General features: G+C 38.6%; 4 protein-coding genes across 7 annotated transcripts in view; 2 read left to right on the top strand and 2 right to left on the bottom strand.

Annotated features, from left to right (window-relative positions):
* Positions 1-19: 19 nt before the first annotated feature.
* LOC145737990 (oxysterol-binding protein-related protein 9-like) lies at positions 20-8123 on the bottom strand. The gene is made up of 15 exons (XM_081992849.1): positions 7883-8123; positions 5738-5938; positions 5579-5680; positions 5091-5168; positions 4637-4687; positions 4501-4576; positions 4359-4448; positions 4193-4310; positions 2754-2863; positions 2512-2701; positions 2203-2462; positions 2003-2124; positions 1676-1948; positions 478-708; positions 20-422 (listed from the first exon to the last, which is right to left on the bottom strand). Exons 1-15 carry the CDS (start codon positions 7988-7990, stop codon positions 342-344), a joined length of 2091 nt encoding a protein of 696 aa, XP_081848975.1. The 5' UTR covers positions 7991-8123; the 3' UTR covers positions 20-341.
* On the top strand, positions 6076-7522 carry LOC145737996 (very long chain fatty acid elongase AAEL008004-like). The gene is made up of 5 exons (XM_081992855.1): positions 6076-6227; positions 6280-6470; positions 6525-6771; positions 6934-7073; positions 7124-7522. The coding sequence occupies exons 1-5, from the start codon at positions 6152-6154 to the stop codon at positions 7289-7291; spliced, it is 822 nt and encodes a 273-aa protein (XP_081848981.1). The 5' UTR covers positions 6076-6151; the 3' UTR covers positions 7292-7522.
* A 404-nt stretch (positions 8124-8527) lies between the features above and the next one.
* LOC145737440 (uncharacterized) lies at positions 8528-17466 on the bottom strand. Of its 3 annotated transcripts, XM_081992131.1 has the most exons (7): positions 17156-17456; positions 14123-14306; positions 12682-14011; positions 9595-9845; positions 9288-9543; positions 8950-9234; positions 8528-8893 (listed from the first exon to the last, which is right to left on the bottom strand). In XM_081992131.1, the coding sequence occupies exons 1-7, from the start codon at positions 17174-17176 to the stop codon at positions 8755-8757; spliced, it is 2466 nt and encodes an 821-aa protein (XP_081848257.1). In that variant the 5' UTR covers positions 17177-17456; the 3' UTR covers positions 8528-8754. The 3 variants fall into 3 exon arrangements, with proteins under 3 accessions (XP_081848257.1, XP_081848256.1, XP_081848258.1); XM_081992130.1 differs by having other exon boundaries at positions 12682-14306; positions 17156-17466; XM_081992132.1 differs by lacking the exon at positions 17156-17456 and adding an exon at positions 14449-14581 and having other exon boundaries at positions 12682-14306.
* The window catches only part of LOC145737438 (uncharacterized), a 17966-nt gene continuing 11424 nt past the window's right edge, over positions 14823-21364 (top strand). Inside the window, exons 1-4 of one of the 2 annotated variants that reach the window (XM_081992128.1) lie at positions 14823-15321; positions 20360-20495; positions 20554-20802; positions 20855-21136. In XM_081992128.1, coding sequence (XP_081848254.1) covers positions 15277-15321; positions 20360-20495; positions 20554-20802; positions 20855-21136 — 712 coding nt within the window. In that variant the 5' untranslated portion in view covers positions 14823-15276. The remainder of the gene's footprint in view (positions 15322-20359; positions 20496-20553; positions 20803-20854; positions 21137-21364) is intronic. The other variant, XM_081992127.1, reaches the window with a different exon arrangement.

Genomic DNA, 21364 nt, shown 5'->3' with positions numbered 1-21364 from the left:
TAAATTAATACAAAGCTGGTCTCTGTTTACATCATAATTTAATAATTGCTTCAAATAAAGTCACATTAAAAATCTTGATTGTACTATTAATTATTATTATTAACCTGTGGGGCGTGTTAATTACAAAATAAAGACTACTAATACTAAAACATACAATAATCAAAATTAACCCTCCAAAAATCTCTTAAACTAAAGTTCTTGCACCATCATCAGGAATAACAAGTGCCGAAGCTTGTTAAGCATTGCAATAAGGAAAATTTTCATGATGTGTGTATCACAGTTTAATTATTATTATTGATCATGAAAACTTCAACTTGACTCTAGTTTGCTTTAGGCGAATTTCACGTGGGGTTAGTTGCCGTTAAACGCTGCTTAAGGGGTTTAACGTAGTACCATTGGTCTTCCCCGAATTTTTTAAATAACTGCAGAATAAAGTGTATTTAACTCGGGGTTTTGGTGGGAAATTAAACATTTTACCCTCGTTTGCCAGTCTTTTCCGCTCTCCTTTCTCTCTTTAGCCTCGTCCCGTTGTTTTTGCTCCAACGCCTGTTTGGCATTGGTCGCTTTGTCGATTTCGTTAAATCTCAATCCGGCCGTCACTTCCTTCCACAGCTTCCTCGATTCGTTTTCGTCCTGCAAACTGATCGGTCTCACCTGTTTCTTGATGGTGTTCAGTGCGTTCACGTCAATGAACAATTCGGGCTCCACCTTAAAAAATAACTCACAGTAAACCAGGTTTTTTCTTGTAAAATTGGCAACATTGGTCACTTGACAAGACTGTGACTTTTTTCCACCTGTATTGTCACAGTCTAAACTAGAGTTAAAAAAGAAACTAACGATCAATAATATCCATCCTCTCTCAGTAGTCACAGAGCACATCCCTAGTGGCTATGGCGGCCATATTTGTTGTTTAGTTCTAAACGTCAAACTAGAAAGCGCGCCCGGTCCTTTATTTTCTAGTTTAATTTTACTCAAAAAAAGCCGGCAAAAGTGCGTTTTTAGGGATGAAAAGTACCGTAAAGTGTCCCCGATTATTTGAGTGCAAGTGGTTTGGTGCTAGTGACCAAATTGCTCCAGGAAAATGGATTTGAAGTTGGCGTCCTTATCAACAATAGGGCCCGGTTGAATACAGTGAAATTTATAGGTATGCAGAAATTACAAGTTTTTTGTGTTTTTCACCGTTGTTCAGCTCTTAAAGTAGTTCCAACAAAATTTTCATACTTTTTAGTGTTTCACGGGCAATTTAAGTTGGAGAAACGCTAACCGGTTTTGGTGCACCAAAATGGCGGCAACAGTGCACTTGGGCCGTTCTCCCTAATGTCTTGATAGTTTTAATTAAAAATCGAGGAAAATTTGGTTTGAGCCAAAAAGCCGAGTTATTAAGCATTAATGCTTATTTCCCCGGCACTTGCAAGTTGCTTTTAAGGGCAATTGAGATTTGAATGTGACAGATCAGATGCAAAGTAACACAGTCTAAGCTGTCCTTAAACCCAACTTAGCAAGTGATAAAACAAATTGAAGTTTTGTGCATATAAACTTTGCATAGTGGCATCAAGCAATGACGTAATTGCTATGTACTCTGGTTTGGACTATACTTGTATTGCCAAGGACGCATTAATTTTAAGGCTTCATCCAGTGTGCAGAGCAAATTTGACGTCCCAATGACGTACATTACCTTGTCGGCCCATTTAGCCTCCATAACCCCATTCCACTCGCCGCTAATACTGACAAACGGTTTTTTCTCGTCCGGACCGTAAATATCGGCCGTGACCCGGTGTTTTCGATTGCCGTAGAACGGTTTGGTGAGGAACTCAATGTCGCAATGGAAGCCAGTTTGCGGGGAACTGATCGTTACCGTACCGCCCAGTTCGATCCAGGGCGTGGTCAAAATGGAGCGGCCGTACCCGTTCGGAAACGTCAGGTGGTACTCTTCGTTGTAGTCCAGAACCTGGTGAAACAAACGCTTAGCTGCGTTTACACCTTGATCGAGTAAGGAACTCACTGAAACGATCCCTTGCCCGATATTGTACACGCAGACTGATAGGCCCAGGAACTTTGATTTGGTGTAAACGTGCGCATTGAAACTGATCCTCTTATCCACGCATTCGGCGTAAAATGCCGAAACTAAATATCACAATGTTTTGTACAGATATTTTATTTTCTGGACAAATGGTGAAGGGGCAAACAATAAAAAAAACTTACTTGGAGGGTGATGAGAGACTTGTTCCGCCACAAATGTGAGCTGATTGCGTTCACACCAGGGCACAGGGCCGTCAGCCACCGTTTCCTCGTTTACTTCCGTCTTGTCTTCGCACACATCCCAATGGCACCGGAACACTTCCCCTAATATAGGGTTATAAGGTTTCTTAGCTACGGAACTCTTCCGACCCGCGTGGTACGACGATAGGTACCACTTGACCACTTGCACCATCCGGTCTCTTGGGTCCTTCAAGTCTGGGATACTGATAATTCGGTTAGAAAGCCGACAATTTTACAAATTTTCAGGCAAACCTGGTAAACAAGTCGGGGTGGGCGAAATAGTCCGCGTACATTTCTAGCAAGGAGCGTCGTTCTAGTATAAAAGTGGGCAGTACCACTTTGGTAAGATCCATGCCAATTTTCACTTGGGATAAAAGATGTCTGATAACCGATCCGTGACTTTCCATCTCAACGTCCGGTTCGTCATCGTCTTCGTACAGGGCTGGACGAAAGTTTTTGAAAACACTGAGTGGCTCAAAAAAATTCCAACTTACCGTCGTAGTCTAAATTTCCGGGTGAACTCTCGCTGGTTTTGCGTACGGACGGAATGACCACTGCGGGCGGATTCGGTTTGGGACCCTCATTGTCAAATGACCGTAAACTGCTGCAAAAACAAGGGCAATTTACCAACCAAAAAAAAAAAAGACTAAAATACCTTCGACGACGGAAATTTAAACGGTTACTCAAAAGGCGCATCATATTGCTTATTTCGTTGTTGTTGTTTGTTTTAGTTGGGTCACTCACACATTTTTAAATCAAATATTTACTTGTAACAAAATGAAAATTCAATAATAGGAGAAGAGACAACAATTCACTCTCCTTCCCCCCTTGGGGGGCTGATTGAATATTCAGTAAAAGTTACGAAACTATGGACGTGCAAACTTTCAGTGACAACTAATACATTATCGAATCATATGGTTTGGAGGGTCGATTTTTAGGGTTAGGAAATGACGCACGTGACGTCACGACGCCCTTTCGCAGACGCCGTCAAATTCCAGTGGCGCAGGCACATTTCAAGCGACTAACAATGCAGTACGAGTTTTTTCAATAATCTCGCACTCCATATGCACATAATATGCCATTTATTATTATTTTACTAATAAAAAAAAAATGAGTTGGCTACAACAATTCATTTAAATCAATGACCTGCACGTAAATTGCAATTGTATTTAATTATGTCATGAAAGGGTAATTTTCTTGACAAAGGTGAACTAATTTTTATTTTTTTTTTTTGGTTGCTTAAACGTCAATTTCAATGTGACTATCAACTAGCAAAATCAACTTGCAGAACCGTAAAAGCAACCGCTGTAGACCAATTTAATCAAATGAAATTAGCACAATGTTGCCAAAGTTTGTCAAAACCAAAAATTTTACCTGTGAGAGACAACCATTGAAAATTAAAAATTTTGTCAATGACATGTGTCAGTCTGACCTAGAGATGGGTTTTCAACCCGGTTTTTTTCCCTTCTAACCTACAAATAATAATGTAAATAATAACACCAATAATATAATAATGGCCGCATTCGCTTTCTCCGTGGAGCGAGCAGAGCGTTTTTGACGTCACAATGACGCAATTTGGCAAAACCATACATTGCCCCACTGTCAAAGTACGTCACTGTGACGTCAAAAACTTAAACGTCTAAAGTATTAGTTTGTATTACTTTTTCATTAGTTTTGGGGATTGAAACAAGACCACGTTGCCAGTTGACCTCACTATACAGTAAAGTTAACCTGAAAAACCCCTTGGGTTTAAACCCAACCGGGTACCAAAGGTTTTTATGGTATTTTCCTTCTGACCACAGAAGCGGTGACGTCTGATACCTTGTAATTAATTCTGACTGACACAGGTCACTTTTTGATTTAGATTAATGGTTCTCTCTCTCTCTCGTTATTAATTCTGTTTTACCTTCATTTTGGGTTCAAAAACACTCACCTGGGTGTGGCCAATTGACTACCACCGCCAAACGGAATATCGTTGGCATCGAAAAAGTCGTCCTCCCCCTCCGAACTGGAGTAGGACATTTCAGGTACGGCTAGGGCTGTGGCCGTGGCTACAAAATCAGGTCAGGTGGTTCTTTAATCCTCGATTAATGACTTACCGAGCGTCCTGACGGTTCTTCGACCGTTTTCGATGCATTCCGCGCCCAATTCGATGCCCTGTTGAATAACCGCCTCTACCGGCAGTACTTCTGCGAAAATCACTCATTTAAATCAAACAAACTGATGTCGATGCAGACTTACCGTTATGTAGCGATGAGATGCTGCTCGATGTTCCCGTTCTCTCGTTGTACACTCCATTTACTGGGTGTGCCGTATTCTGTCATCATTACGGGACACTAACGTTAAACTATAAAAAATCGCACTATTTTAGACTTACCTTGGCGATTTGAAGCAGCACTATGGAATGCTTAATGTTATCTAGCATCACCTAGAGAAGAAATGTCATTTTGTTGGTCTTCCGGTATACTAGACGTCCAGAAGAACGCTGAAGATTAACAATGAAAAACTCCTAGATTTTTCACGCAAAACTTTCAGGAAATACATGTCATCGTTGACAGCTTAATGCACGTGACACTAGTCAAGTGTTGCACTGATTAATGACAAATCAAAATTATGAACGCAACACGCAAGTTGATCAGCTTCGTAGTTCCAACGCCTTCTATATAGCCGTTGTGATGGAGGTCATGTGACTTTTCAAACATAACGCGTTTGGATCCAAAATCGCAAACCGAAAGAAAACGGCTAATATGGCATAGTAGGTGTTGGTTATTAAACTGACATTTTAGTGACGTTTTGCATCTTCTGAGTTCTTCCGGACAGAATTAACTTACGTTAGCGTGCTCCAAAATGGCTTGACATTTAGATATTTCATCCGGGTCCGTTAGAGTGTTTATCCGGTCTTCTAAATTCTAAACAGAAACACGCAATGCGATTTACAGTTCAGTTCAAATATCAGATTATCTATGCTGAAGGAATAGAACAAGGACTGATATAGTTTTGGAATCAAACTAGAATAAGATGACGTAACAGTGTATGTTACAATTAAGAAAAATGGACACTTTGATACAAAATACTAACCATTTGCGTAAATGGCAACACTGTTAATTTCAGTTTGATCAATTATAAACTACTCAAAATGGAATTTAAGCAAAAAAATGCACATGTAAACTTAGAATTGGTATTTTTAAAACCAAACTACGTTTGTTCAAATTTGTATGGTCATATCAGTGATTATGTAAGGCCTCTTGTTTTAACACATTAATTGCTAATTTTGCCATTTTATACAAGTAATTGGTCAAAAAAAAGCAGCTTAACTTACGGTAGTTTGTTCGATCATAATCTGCAGATAAGCGTCAGCTTCTGCTACTTTGTTGTCAAAATCTTTGATGGTTGGGGACACGTGATAAGTGTCGTAACGCGTCTAAAACAAACGTGAATGACATGAATCAGTTCAGAGTGTCTGCGAAAAGGTTTTTACCCGATTCGCGTGCTTAATAATGGTGTCCTCTAAAGCTTGCACCCAATTATGACGCTCTTCCGCGTCTCTCGCTTGAAAATGGAAGGTTTTATGGTCCACCGTGATGGTAAAAGTGCTATCATCCTCGTCGTCTATCCCGATAACGGCCCCCTTCAATCGGACGCATCCTCTGCGCACCCCGCGCATCATTTTCTCTTTGGACTGAAAAAATGCAAAACTATATCAACTTGAATTATTCATAGAAACACTAGCGTCACAAAACAAAATCACAATCACTACTGATGATCGACAATAACCTTTGAAATACAAATTCCTACATAATGTACTAAATAGGCATTTAATTTGCATCGATGTGTGGTATATTAAACCAACTGATATAAAAACCGCCTCAGTTTGGTGCCTGTCCTTTTCAGTATGATGGTGGGACAGTTAAGGGTCACCAACATGCTGACTGTTGAAAGTATCAACCATAAAATACAACAAAATGCAGGTAAATTGGTTGGAAATCAATCAAATTTGGAATAACCAACACTTTTGTGCAGACAAAAGGGTGTCGGATTGGATGTTTATGTCCAGCCCCTGGCCAACCATTACAATTGTGCTGATTTACTTAACTTTGGTCTATCGGATCCTTCCTGCTTACACGAAAAACCGGAAACCTTACAACCTGACAACCGTCATAAAAATCTACAATTTGTTCCAAATATGTATGTGTTGTTATATTCTACAATGGGTAAGTTAGTTACTTTAAACCGTATTTAACCTGTTAGTAGTACGAAAATGTTAGATTATTAGGTCTGGATGGATTCAAGGATCGTACAGTTTCAGTTGTGAGCCAATGCAATACACGGATAATCCCGAATCGCTGTCTTTGCTCAAATCCTTTCATTGGGTGTACTTTTTGAAAATGTCTGAACTTATTGAAACTGTTTTTTTCTTTTTACGTCACAAAACTAATCAAATCACCGGTCTGCACATTTACCACCACGCCTCCACCTTTGGAATGTCCTGGATTGCTTGCAAATATGTTGGAGGTAGGTAGCAATAACTCCCTTTGCATAAATTTCAGGGTAATTGTTTGTACTTTTTGGGCATACTGAATGACGTCACTATGGATGCTTTTTAACTAATGAGGGTACAATGACAGACAGCTTGTGATTGATCAAATTTTTTGCTTGTTTTTGACCAATCAACAGGTGCCTTAGCCTCAGTGCCAGTGATGCTAAACAGCTTCATTCACATTCTAATGTACACCTACTATTTCCTGTCCACTTTTGGCCCTGAATGGCAGAAAAAACTGGAAACCTGGAAACCCAAATTAACACTAGCTCAAATGGTAAGCGGACAATTACTAACAATGAACTGGAATTTTCATGAAAATTACAGATTCAATTCACCATAATGCTGATTCATGCCATCTGTAATTTGCGACCCAGCTGCGAAAGTCCTAAATGGTTTATTGTAGGTTTTATCCCAAATATTATACTTATTTACAAAATGTTTTATGACTTTTATCAAATCAGTTACAAGAAAAAAGGCCAAAAAACACAATAATAGGTGAACCTACTCAACCTTTAAGCACCTTATGTAGATTCAAATTTTTCATTATTACACAAGAGAATCCTTAGATTACTGGATGATTTATTACTTAGTTTACACAAAGATTATGTGTCCCATTGTAATTTAAGATTGTTTCCTAGACAAATTAGTTGTTTAACAGTTAAAGTATTTGTAAAGAAATTTGTATGTTAAAAAATAAGAATTAGCTTTATGTAAAGTTCAAAATGAGTATTATTGATCAATCCTTGGACCTCTCAGCCCTCTTATAAACAAATTAGTGCGTCTTTTTGCAACAATTTCTGTTTACATCAAAATGGTTGTCTAAAGAGGACATATTGGTGACCTCATATGAACAAACTGTTGGTTAAATTAGACTTTGTCACACAATTGAAAGGAACCTTGATATTGTAATAGCAAAAACAATACATTTTTTACATTAAAGGAGCTGTTATAATGATGTGCTTGTCCTCAATATGTCCCTTAAGGTTGTTTAGTGAACAATGTTGGAATGTTTTATTAACTGTGTTTAAAGTTACACTCTAAAGTGTTTTTTTTTACACTAGTTTAGCTGTAAATTCTACTCACAGTATAGTAGGATAGAAGGCCCGAATTGTCATCCAGCACGAACCACCTATACTGCCACCCTTTCATCACATTCGTCCATTTACTAAGGGAACCCTCCATCACTGCCATTTTTTTTTTACGTAAAAACCATTAAAAACAATTACTTTAAACTACTTGCGAGCATTCCCCTATAACAATTCTACTGTTTGGGCCAAGAACTATTTTGTTGGAAATTTGATAATCACAGAAACGCACTGTCAAAGTCAATACGATGGGTTCTGTCAAAAGAATGCGCGCACTGCAAAAATACACTTTTGACAGTAGGAACACAGCGTTGCCATAATACTTATTTTGATCACGTGATCTCAACCAGGCTTTTGCATTTGATAGTAACGTGACGTTAGTTTGTTTGCTAGTTTGCAAGGGTTTTGTCTGTGGTACTCCCACACTGCAATAGTAAAGTAATCCACATGTGCATCGCGCAATATTTGCGTAATTCCAACACCGTGGATAGTTTGTGACTGGCTAAGAAAAAGCAGCTTTCAGCCAATGACGGTAAACAGTAAAGGATTACTTATCCGTTCTCTAAACTGTTAAGAAATTAATCAATATCCATGTAGGAGTAGAAAAAATATTTTAAATATGAAACTGAAATAATAAAACCAATTTTCAATGACATAACATTTCTATTATATTAAAAAAATAAACATTAAACTATTTACATCAAAGTACAATTTGACAATATTAAGAACCACACTCACCAATAGGGTGAATAAAGTTTTGACAGCGCCCCCTGTCCACACGACAATAAACCAATTTTTGCCACATGCAAACATTGCTACTCTAAATTTTTAAACTTGAATTATGGCATTTTTAATGATTTGAACTGGATTTTAGCTGGTCTTGGTGTCGGATGAGTTGGCTTCGGCCGCTTCCACAAAGGCTGAAGAAAGTTCCCCGCTCAGTTTACTAACACTTTTGCTGGCGATATCGTACATGTAGATTTCCTTGTCTTTTGTATGGTTGTCAGGTCTGGAAATGGCAACAAATTTGATGATTATTTCAGTACAGTGTGAGGCAGAACTTACTCGGTTACTAGTAACACAACGGCTTGTTTGGCAACACTGGTTTTCCCTTCATTTTCTAGAAACTTTCTGTAATTATCCAGGGTGGGACTGGCTAAAAGTGTTTTCAAAGGTTCGTTCTGGATTAGTTGCAGATCATCCGCAGGACTGGTTTCTCTGGTTTGGCGTGGTGGCGTAAAATCGTACGCTATGGGGGCAAGAATGACAACACTGGAAATGAGCTTTCCTTTCAGTTCTGGGGCTTCCGGAATTGGAAACTGGGTACCGTTAACTTTTAACGGTAGATACCTGAAAAAGTGTGTTACGAAAATCCTGTTCATTCAAAAGAGGTAGTTAATTACCTGTTGTAAGTGTTGTCATTTAACACAACAGGATCAACTTGGTGCGCATCATCGCTAACATAACCTTGCTGAATTTGTTGTCCTTGATCGGTGTTAGGGTTGTATTTGATCACTTTCATTTCCACTGATGACGGTTTGACCGTCACTTCGCTCACTTCAGACTCCTCGCCTGACAGTTCTTGGTCAGTTCTTGCTGTTAAAGCAGCAGTTTGAGGGTGTAGCTCACTTCCTGCTTCAGCAATTTGCTGGGCGCCACCTGTATGATTCACTTACTAACCTTTTAAAAGGATTTTTGAGTAAACTGTACCTGCACCGTAGAAGTTGGCTAATTGGTCTGGAGGCAACGCAGACAAAGGAATGTCGCCCACTTTATCGTAATCCAGGATGGATATGTCGGCGTTATTTAGAATTCCGGACGAAAGCAATTGTTGGCGCAAATCGTCAGGAACTTCATCGGGTAGTTGCGCTTCCAACACTTTTGGGTCTTTGGTAGTTGTTGATGGTTGTTGTGTGGTTGTCGTGGTGGTTGGTTTCGGTGTGGTTGATGATGAATATGAGCTAAACAAGACATCTTCGTTTGATACGAGTGCAACAAAGAGAGATATTAAACTCTTTTATGGTGATTGGTGAGAAAACTACAAACAGTATAGTAAAGTATTCTGTATATATTTCAAAATGTTTTGTGATATTTTATCATTGGAATTTTGAGCGAAATAAAGCTTAATTAATAGAAATTTTGCGATATTTTAAGGAATACATTGCAGTAGACGATATAGTGTATCATTATAACGAAATTGACTGAAAATTTAACAGAACAACATGTTTATGTAATTATTATGGTAAAATCTTTGTTACATATGATGTTGAGTTAAAACAATATTCATTACAAATTATTATAATAATTTAACAATTTTTCAACGTTTAAACTACATTAAGTCACGTGACTGTTTTTGACAGGTGTCAACTGGGTTTACCAGTGTTGCAAACACAAAATTGCATTATCAACGTCTAAATTTGACAGGCTGACTTTTACAATGTTGCAAGCTCTAAAATTGCATTTTCTTCTCTTGCAATTTCAGCTTCTACAAAATCTAAATTTAATTTACCACATTTTTCAATTTTAAAGGTCACGTGATTAGTTTTTGACAGATATGTCAACGGGCCTTTTACAGTGTTGCAAGAACATACAGAATTGCATTTTCGACGTCACGTAACGTTTCATAACTGTCTAAAATTTAATTTCACACGTGACTGTTTTTGACAGGTGTCAACTAGGTTTTACAGTGTTGCAAACACGAAATTGCATTATCAACGTCTAAATTTGACAGGCTGACTTTTACAATGTTGCAAGCTCTAAAATTGCATTTTCTTCTCTTGCAATTTCAGCTTCTACAAAATCTAAATTTAATTTACCAAATTTTTCAATTTTAAGGGTCACGTGATTAGTTTTAACAGATACGTCAACTGGCCTTTTACAGTGTTGCAAGAACATACAGAATTGCATTTTCGACGTCACGTAACGTTTCATAACTGTCTAAAATTTAATTTCACACGTGACTGTTTTTTGACAGGTGTCAACTGGGTTTTACAGTGTTGCAAACACAAAATCAACGTCTAAATTTGACAGGCTGGCTTTTACAATGTTGCAAGCTCTAAAATTGCATTTTCTTCTCTTGCAATTTCAGCTTCTACAAAATCTAAATTTAATTTACCAAATTTTTCAATTTTAAGGGTCACGTGATTAATTTTAACAGATACGTCAACTGGCCTTTTACAGTGTTGCAAGAACATACAGATTTGCATTTTCAACGTCACGTAACGTTTCATAACTGTCTAAAATTTAATTTCACAAGTGACTGTTTTTGACAGGTGTCAACTGGGTTTTACAGTGTTGCAAACACGAAATTGCATTATCAACGTCTAAATTTGACAGGCTGACTTTTACAATGTTGCAAGCTCTAAAATTGCATTTTCTTCTCTTGCAATTTCAGCTTCTACAAAATCTAAATTTAATTTACCAAATTTTTCAATTTTAAGGGTCACGTGATTAGTTTTTGACAGATATGTCAACTGGCCTTTTACAGTGTTGCAAGAACATACAGAATTGCATTTTCGACGTCACGTAACGTTTCATCACTGTCTAAAATTTAATTTCACACGTGACTGTTTTTGACAGGTGTCAACTGGGTTTTACAGTGTTGCAAACGCAAAATTGCATTATCAACGTCTAAATTTGACAGGCTGACTTTTACAATGTTGCAAGCTCTAAAATTGCATTTTCTTCTCTTGCAATTTCAGCTTCTACAAAATCAAAATTTAATTTACCAAATTTTAAAGGTCACGTGATTGGTTTTAACAGATATGTCAACTGGCCATTTACAGTGTTGCAAGAACATACAGAATTGCATTTTCGACGTCACGTAACGTTTCATAACTGTCTAAAATTTAATTTCACAAGTGACTGTTTTTTGACAGGTGTCAACTGGGTTTTACAGTGTTGCAAACACAAAATTGCATTATCAAGGTCACGTAACGTGTATTTTACAATTTCACCTTTTACAACTGTCTAAATTTGACAGGCTGGCTTTTTGAGTGAATTTTATAGTGTTTTAAGCTCTAAAATTGCATTTTCTTCTCTTGCAATTTCAATTATCAAATTTTTCAATTTTAAATATCATTTTAAAGGTCACGTGATTAATTTTAACAGACGTCAACTGGCCTTTTACAGTGCTGCAAGATCTTTTCAACGTCACATGTAACGTGTATTTTGGATTTTAACTTTTTACGACTGTCTAAAATTGAATTTACCATTTTCTAGACTTTAAATTGCGTTTTGAAGATCACGTGACTGTTTTTGACAATGTCAAGTGCCCTTTACAATGTTGCCAACTCAAAAATTGAATTATCAAGTTACTTACCACTGTCTAAATTTATATTAGCGGTTTTTCAACTGTTTCTTTTAAATGACACGTTCTAACTTGGTTACTATGACAGTTAGAAGACTGAGCACACGTCAATATATAAAATATTTTTTGTTTTTGTCAGAATTTTAGTCGCACTACCTTAGAAAATTAATTTTAAGCTTTTGGACGTTTAAAATTTGGGAAAACAGTCCCGTAACCTGAGGAAGTCATTTTTATTGAATCAATCAATTCATGTGACATTTCGACCAGTCAAAAGTCATGTACAAATTGTAAAAGCAGACATGCAAACCTAAAAACTGTCACGTGACCAAAAACAAATTTCAAATTCCAATTAATACCAGAGGGTCTTAATGTTAAGGCATTTCGATGCTATTTCAAGGCAACTTGAGGCGTTTTGAGCAATAGTAGAAGCATTGTGAGGTATTTTGTATGCAAAAAGACATTTTGGTGTACAAAACATAAAAACTTACCTTGTAGTGACTCGTGCACCAAATTTGTTGTTATCAAATTGGGGTCTTTGCTGGACAACATACTGGCCATTACTCTGACTTTTTCCTTGTTTGTTAGCCTTGTTGTCCTGCTCTGTCGGTTCACTTCTGAACCGTTGCTGCGTTGGTGTTTGAGTCACTTGAGTGAGTTGCCCGGTGGCCGGATCCACCACCAGATGTTGTTCAAACTTGGGTAGGCTCTGCAATAATTCCCCGCCTGGTGGAATGATCCTTTGGGCCGTTCGAAGATTGTCGAAATGTTCACGATACTCGTTGTTTTGGTTCGACTTTGGTGGCTGTTGGTTTGGAACCGATTTGAATTGCTGATGTTGATACTGATGATGGTTCGCTTCAACAAAACTAGGTTGCTGAGGTGGATTAAACCGATGAGCTTCCGGTCTGAATTGTACGCTTTGATGATGAGGGGGTGATTGATGTGATGGTGGTGGTGATGGACGGACATTTTCAAAAGGGGTGTACGGTACAGGTTTACGCTGATTGGGCGGTGGGACGTCTGAGTATTGCGGATGGAAATGTGGTGGGGGTGGATGCGAAATTGAATGCGAAAACCCTGGAAATGACGTTCTGGTTGGAGGGAAAAATGGCGGTGGCCTGGTGTTAGATGGACGAGTGTTAGATGGCTGCGGGTAGTTAGTGAATGGTCGATATGGTTGCGGAGCTCTCACTTCGCTTCTGTACTCATTAGAACTGGACGTGACGTAATTGTTAGCGGGACGTTTGAAGTAAACGTCTGAGAATGAGGATAATTGTCGAGCCCTGGGGGCTTCGTCCGGTTTACTGGACCGTTTACTGTAGTCGAAACCTTCTTTACCAAACGTCACTTTAACGTTATTGCCCGGACTGTGGTAAATTTCAGAGTCAGGCTTTATGATGGTTCTCAAAGTGGTGCTAGGTTTGGGCGGTTCGGTGACCTGATTGTAAGCACCATAGCTGGACTGTGCTTCATTCCACTCTCCCTGAGGTTCATCATCGTCCGGTATAGGGGGCGATATAGCCGGGATCGGTTTGTCGTAAATCACAGCGTCTTTACCATGCCCGTGAGGGTTTTTCTGGTATTTCACGTAGAAAACTTGCACTTCCTCTTTCTTCTTCTTCTGTGGCGGGGGCGGTGCCTCAGTGGGTGGGGGCGGCAAACTGATATTCGACTCTTTAATGATGATTTCAATGATCGGCTCTGGTTCTTTGATGTAAACCGGTTTCTCCACCACCTTGATGAAAGGTTTATGAGGGATGTAGATTGTATCGCCGCTTCCTCCGCGATCTACACTATCGGTTTGGTCCTGGACGGGATCTGTATCAGGGGACAAACTGTTAGTATTGAATAGAGGATCGCGCTGAGAATAGTGGATCAAAGGTTCCATTTGAACTGCATAAGGAGGTGCAGGAAGATATTGTGGTCTACCTTTACGATATGGGCGGGGTGGGCCTGGATAGTACTGTGGTGGGGGGTATTGAGGCAGGTGTTGGATACCATTGTGGTGTATACGACGGTCCGATCTCTGGTAGGACGTCAGACTATAATCTAGTTGCCTCTTGTCTTTTTTGCTGGATGCCTGAATTACTGTTAGGAAGCAACATAAGGTGACCTAAAAAAACCAACAACATTACTAATAAAAAAAGGCTAATTCTATGATTTTAGGGGGCTTTGTTGTAATGGGTAGCTACACCAATTTCAAATCCATTTTCCTGGAACAATTCAGGCCTTAGCACAAAACCCCTTGCACTCACATGATCGAGACACTTTAACAAACACTTTCAGTTACTTTTTATTACTAGAAACGCACTTTTGTCCGCTTTTTTCAACAAAACTACGAACAAACAAGACTTCTGGAACAACAACAAATATGGCCGCCACAGCCACTAGGAATGAGCCGCTTTGACCAGTCAGAGATTGTCGATATTTTAGCTCAGTTAATTTTGATTTGACAACATAGTTTAAATTAGCAAAGTGCCAGAATCTAAAGTGAAAATGGCACGTTTAGAAAATCCTTGGAAGGTTTCAGAGGCTTCTGGCACATTCTAATCACTATTAGAACCTTCTGACAGTTTGAGATGAGCATTAGAGTGTTTCAGAGGCCTCTAGCAACATTAGAAGACTTTTAAAAGGTTTTAGAGGCTTCTGTCCCATTCTAATCACTATTAAAATCTTCTGGTACTTTAAAATGTCTATTAGAATGTTTCAGAGGCCTCTGGCCCATTGGATTCATTTCACTCGGTCAGAGACACTCGGTTAACCAACCAAACAGATCGATTGCGGCCGGATAGCCCAGCCCTAGCAAGGCCTACTTGTTTGTGTCGTAACGTAAACAGAGGGAGTGCGCGTAGCCTAACTTCTTTGTCGTCAATTTTACTCAAAAAAAGCCGGTAAAATTGCGTTTTCGGTAAGGAACCGTACGTTAAAGTGTTCGTTAGAGTGTCCCGGTCATGTCAGTGCAAGTGGTTTGGGGCCAGCGCCCTAATTAATCCAGGAAACAAGATGTGAAAAGTTGGCGTTTCTACACACACCAAAAAGCTAGCTTAAAAGTTGTACTTTTTTACATATTTGTACGGCTAAAAATGCGTGAAACCTATTACCACGATGTTAAGGTGAACAATTCCCAGGTAATTTCATAGTTTTTAGCGTTTTTTCGTGTAATTTAAGTAGGAAAAACTTTAACCTTAAAACGCCGAAACCAGTGCGTTTGGGCCATTTATTCAAGTTGGCGCTGTATATGGTTTATTGATACATAATTTTCACTGATGACGTCACGATGGATGCTTCTTAACTAATGAGGGTGCATTTATTAGTGCCAAACTAGTGAATAATAAACTCTGTATACAGCTTGACGTCACTTGACAGTTTGTTCAATTACGGTTTCGATAAAATACGTCATCGTGACGTAAAATTCTCAATTTTGTTTGTGTTACTTAATTGTCCCATAACTATTTTTTTTCAAAAGGTATTTGCAGGGGAAACAGGTGTAAAAGTAGGTTGTCAATAAAGTAAAAGCTCGTCTTCGTTATTCGGCAAGGTACGTCCCAACAAGTGAATTTACCAATACATTCCTTGGGCAATTTTCATCGTCGAGAGAAGAAATTTCGTTACTTTCATTTTCAAAGAATCGCCGTGCTTCACCGTTAACCTCTTTACGCACATCCGTCCAGCCAATTTTTCATTGAAATTTGATTTTTTTTGAGTCATCTGTCACAAATTCCACCGGGCCCATATACAACAATGAAAAGCGCACCTTAAAAATTTAGATATGTAGTCTTTTATTTAACATTTGACAGACTAACTGACAGTGACAGTATTGCCTAAACATAGCAGTAATTATAATCTTGACTGGAAAACAGTCACTATTTTCCGTTTTTCTAGGACACTAAGTTTCTATTGGTCTAGATAAGCTCCTGATCAACTAAGGCAAGGTGAAAATTATTTTCCTATTAGGTTAGAACTATTTTCACGGCTCTCTAGCAATAAAATCGTATAAAAGAATTCTGGTTTAGCACTTAAATCGATGCCAACAAGATGGAATTAACATTGGAAGTAAACGGAACTGGCACAATTACGTTCCCACGGCAAGTTTAGTCTTGTAATACGCACTATTGATTATTATTATTACTTAATTGAAGGTTATGCAAATGGAAATTATTAACGTGACACTAATGACAGCTGTCAAAAGTCTGAACTGGTTTACTTAAAGTCGTTTGACAGCAGGTCACCTGATAAACCGGTCAATGACGTCACATGCTTATGAAGTGTGCTGAACAAGAATTGAGTTTATGGTTTATGGTTTCCCCCGCAATTTGGAGACATTCTCTGTAGGAAATGTTAACGACTCTGGACGCAATGACCGCGTAATAAAAATTGTGAATGCACCGAAGAACAGATGAAAGTAACAACGTTACGTAACTGCGTACAAAATACGAGAGAGGTCACATCAACGAATCCTTTATGAACTCAGTCTTCCGCATTAAAGATTTTTTTCACTTTTAGGTCTTCCTTTCACTGATTTACCGCCTCGGGGCGGTAATTGTTGGGACTTTTATTAGAAAGAATGATTGCGATTTTAGAAACAAGTTTGACTGACAACACTGTAATTTATTCTGCATATACGCAACGAAGAAAGTACCGGCACTAAATGAATACAAAGTGGCAAAATTGCGGTTAACCATAGAAATTGGCTGTTAAGTTTGACTGTAAAAACGATAAATAAACAAAGAATGATTAACCTTTAAGATGACGAAATGTTTGGGAAAAATCAATTATATTGGTTTGTTCAGTCGGTCAAACTTTCACATACGCACACACTTAGAATGTGCCTCTTCAGTTAGATAATAGGGTATTGAAAAATCACATCCTTGACCTAGTTTGGTTTCTAGTGTCAAATCTATATACACGAAGGTTAAGTACGAACTGTCAAAAATAACGTTTGGACTGAGGGTAGCAACTTACAAGCAACGTTCTAATCCTCATTTTGGCACTGAATTTGACAACTGGCGCGACAGTGTTGCAAAATCTACGATCGATTAGCAACCGGACAGTACCATCGTAGCGGCACCCGTACACAGAGAGAAAAACAAATTATCGTCCGAAACGAGTGCAACTCATCGACTGGGGTACCCGCGAAGAACCCAAAAGGAAGCTGACCGTCGATCTTGCCGGTACGCAGGTGTGGGAAGAAAGGGGACTAAGTAGAAAGTTTTGCTCGAAGATGACGACAACGTTTTGCTTCGTAAATTTGTTACTATCTAAATACGGATTACGTGTGCGCGATTGTGTCGCAAAAATCATGTTTTATATTTTATCAATAAGCCACCATTTTGCGTAATATAGTCACGTGACAACTGTCCTGTCATCTGTCAAAAATGACTTTGACGTGACTGAACTGTCAGAACTACCGGAAACAAAAGCTTGGCAGTGCCTGTTTGATTTTTTTGTTGGTAAACTTCAAACCACCATAACTCATTTGTACCCCATTGAGCTGCTCTTTCCAGCGGTGTAACCCAACATACAGAGTGACCAAAACAAGAAAACTACTATCATTTTCGTGCACACCCTGTATACAGTCAATCGAATCGAAGTGGTAGGGTTACCTAGTTGGGTTAAGTGGTTCATTTAGACACTTTTTGCTCTCATGTAATTTTTTTTTAACTCGAACCGTTTTGGAGATATTTGCCAAAAACTTGACCACCCTGTTGTTCTAACTAATACGTACAGGGTGAGTCAAAACAGTGGCTTCAAATAGTTTTTGTGCAATTTTGCTTCCATACACTCTGTTCCTATCTATCAACCGTTTAGGGTCTTTCAAAGCACTTTTCCGTGCTTTAACACAGTTTTCAGGGAATATTTCACTGAGGAAGCCCTTTAGGGCAAAAGTGCCTTAATGCAATCTTGTATAAGGTGAAATTCCTTACAACTTTCCTTCTGTACACTTTTTTGATATTTTTCCAAATAACCCAGTTACGCTTGGTTGAACTTTTAAAGGGGGTTTCAAAACATCTTTTTGTGCTTTAATACAGTTTTCAGGGAATAATTCTCTAAGAAGACTCTTTAGGGCCAAAGTGCCCTAATACAATTTTGTAGAGAGTGAAATTCCCTACAATTTCCCCTATTTACACTTTTTTGATATTTTTCCAAATAACCAGCATAAGCAAGGTGAACACTTAAACGCATTTCACTTGAGATGCACATTCTGCGTTTCATTTAGCAGTGAACCACTGGCCTCGTTAGGATTCAACAAGCTTGATATTTGCACTTTCGACATATCCGATTATCTGTTTTGCCAACACCGCAAATATTATTCAATCTTAGCAAATAGTAAATCGAGTAAAAAGACTTCTCACACACACACACACAAGAATTTCCCATCCCGTTCATGAACTCGTTACTGTAATAGTTTAGTTTTGTAAATGCAGGCAAGTTTCTAAATTATTGACAAATTACCTGCTATTTACACATCCTCTCACGCTGAATACTTAGTTTAAAAGTCCCATTGTGATTTTAATACCATTTCGATGCGTCGTGTACCCATTTAAATTATAAATTGATGCGGTAATAACACTGGCACGTACTCGTTTCTAAACAATCAGCAATTTCGTCAGGCTGACCAATTAGTACTGTTAAAGCAGTTTGGCAACGTTGCCCAATATTTGTCAAATTGTCTGGAGCAATATAGATCAAAACTTAGCCACCTACGATCAAGCCCAGAGTTGCTTGTAGTTTGTACTCATTGGCATCCTGAGTGACGTCACTGCGGATGCTTCCAAACTTTATTGACAGTCATCGCTTGTGATGAAATGAAGAATACAATAAAATCAGGCAGAATAACTATCAAAGACAGTGATAAGAAAGTTCATGGCAACATAATTACAAGTCGTATACAGATCAGGACTTGCCCAATTTTGCAAGTTTTGCTAGAAATAACACTCATCAGGGATTTTGCTGTTTAAATGTACTGGGTGCGATTTTGTTCGTGTTAGTCCAGTGAATCCTTTAATTGTTGGTTTTTTGGAAACTCTTCAATTCCAGGTAGGCTGATTAGTAATTAAAAAAAGTTTAATAACAACCACTTTATCGCCGACTGGTAATAAATGAGATTGTGGTAGAAAGTATCTCGGTTTTAATATTATTATAAAGATGTTAGTTAGAAAGTGGTTAATATTATGTTATTTTCATATTAATTCAGTGGTAAATAAAATGTTTTAAGAATTAACAAAGCGTGACTGTCTTAAGCATTACTTGCCTGGAAATTGGAAATTTGCCGCATCTATTTGAATGTAATTAGACAACCAATCTGTCCATAATAGCAATTTCATCTAATTACACCCTACCACAAACAAACAAGTGGTAATAATAAACAAATACATAAAAAACTAATTTATCATAATCTACAAGCAGCTAATCTATACCTTCGTATAAAAGAATCGCCATTTTGCAATACATTATCTGATATACACCATTAATTACCGCACTAGTACTCTAACAATGTGGAAACTTCTGGTCGTGTTAAGTGTCACAGTGGTAGCCATTTACACCGAAACTGTAACCGTGCAAAGTATTAACAGTGAATTTGGTGACGATCCGCGCAGTGATGAAGATGATGGTAGTAGTGAAGAAAGCGGCAAAGATGAAGATGATGATGTGGGACCGCCATATCCACCAAATCCACCACCGACATCGTCCAATGCGTTTACAATGGAAACTACAGAAAGTGCCTCAACACGAAAATCAACGCAAAATCCAAATAACGCAAACAGTTACAGAACAACAAACACCACTAACGCCATTGTGACTACTACGGAAGCGCCCTCTGTAGACACAACTGTAAACACCGAATATTTAGATCAACAAACCACGGAAACAACACCATTTCCTGTAGGTCACTATAAGTCGTTAAGGTCCAAATTTGCTTACTTATTCATTTAATTGGGTGTTTGTTCTGAAATTACAACAATATAGAAAAAGCAATTACTGTCGTTGTCATTAGGTAACAGATGGTGCAAAACTAATAAATAAAACGCAATAATTGTTATTAATATGTAATTGATTAGATATTAGCCATCTGTGCCTATTTTTGCAATGTTTGGAACCCCATTGCCAACTTGTTGATTCAATATATCTCTATCCATAGACGTATAAAACTCTTTTTTCTTTCAGACATGTCCCGAAGAATCACAATTTTGGAACAATCAAACTTCACTATCATGGCCTGAAACGAATAAAGGTGAACTTGGCGTGTCTTCTCCATTATGCATCAGCGAGTCACTGACTATTACGTATAGATTATGTGACGGTTAGTATACCAATCAATTATTTGTTTCTGTCATTCAATCACACACTGTAAATGACAGATGACGGATGGGAGGAGGCCCCCGCATGCCAAAACATCCAGACTACGTCACTGAACCCATGTCCAGCAGACTTGCGCGCTACTGGTAACGGTCTGTACTGCTATACAGTGCTGCACAGCACCACATTCCCACCAGCATGTCCTTATCCAGGTGTGGTAAGTTGGGACGAGTACGCAGCCCTGGACATCCTGCCTGACAAACCAGTATGGATGCCAGTGACCAGAAACGACTCCCTTCAATACGGTTTAGGTTTGTTCCTTTAACAAAAACAAAAACTTATTCTACAAAGCAATTTTGACAGATATTTTCCGTTTCATCGAACCAACCCACAAGTACAAGACGCCATTCCAAATATGCACTCAAAGCTGCAAAACGTTGTTTTACAACGAAACGTTTCTGGACAAACCGTGCTTGATTCACCACAACAGCAGCCACGTGGAGGCGGTTTCGTGCGATGTAGAGTATGCGGCGTTGTGCGTTTACCCCACTTTGCACCGGCAAAATGACAGTTTGTGCAGCCAATTACACGCCACCTATTGTAAACAAGGCAACTACAATCCAACCGATTTGTGCTACTGTAAATGTAAGTGGCGACATTTAAAATTCTGTACAACCAAACAGTCTTGAAATCGAAGTAGGCCGGTGACTGATGACAGATCTCAAGCAGGCTGTGCGAATGTTTGACGTAAAATTTCTCTCTCTTTGTTGCACTCATATCGGTTCACTTTTACGCAAGTCCGGAGTGACAGATGACATTAGATTTTAGTTTTGACAGTTGATCTGTGCAATCACGGCCATCTTGTCCATTTAG

This window comes from Ips typographus, linkage group LG14 (genome assembly GCF_016097725.1).
Source record: "Ips typographus isolate SLU linkage group LG14, UJ_Ityp_2.0, whole genome shotgun sequence".
In the NCBI taxonomy this organism is placed as follows: domain Eukaryota; kingdom Metazoa; phylum Arthropoda; class Insecta; order Coleoptera; family Curculionidae; genus Ips; species Ips typographus.
Note: the sequence above shows the minus strand (reverse complement) of the source record. Positions and strands in the feature narration are given on the sequence as shown.

Coding starts and splice junctions, on each gene's coding strand:
- LOC145737996 (XM_081992855.1), top strand. CDS start 6,152: ATGATGGTGGGACAGTTAAGGGTCACCAACATGCTGACTGTTGAAAGT. Junction 6,772..6,933: donor TGCTTGCAAATATGTTGGAG/GTAGGTAGCAAT, acceptor ACCAATCAACAG/GTGCCTTAGCCTCAGTGCCA. Junction 7,074..7,123: donor AATTAACACTAGCTCAAATG/GTAAGCGGACAA, acceptor TGAAAATTACAG/ATTCAATTCACCATAATGCT.
- LOC145737990 (XM_081992849.1), bottom strand. CDS start 7,990: ATGGCAGTGATGGAGGGTTCCCTTAGTAAATGGACGAATGTGATGAAA. Junction 2,702..2,753: donor CGGAAATTTAGACTACGACG/GTAAGTTGGAAT, acceptor ACTTTCGTCCAG/CCCTGTACGAAGACGATGAC. Junction 1,949..2,002: donor TCGGGCAAGGGATCGTTTCA/GTGAGTTCCTTA, acceptor TTGTTTCACCAG/GTTCTGGACTACAACGAAGA.
- LOC145737440 (XM_081992130.1), bottom strand. CDS start 17,176: ATGAGGATTAGAACGTTGCTT. Junction 14,307..17,155: donor TGAGGATTAGAACGTTGCTT/GTAAGTTGCTAC, acceptor TGGTTTTTTTAG/GTCACCTTATGTTGCTTCCT. Junction 9,235..9,287: donor AATGACAACACTTACAACAG/GTAATTAACTAC, acceptor ACACTTTTTCAG/GTATCTACCGTTAAAAGTTA.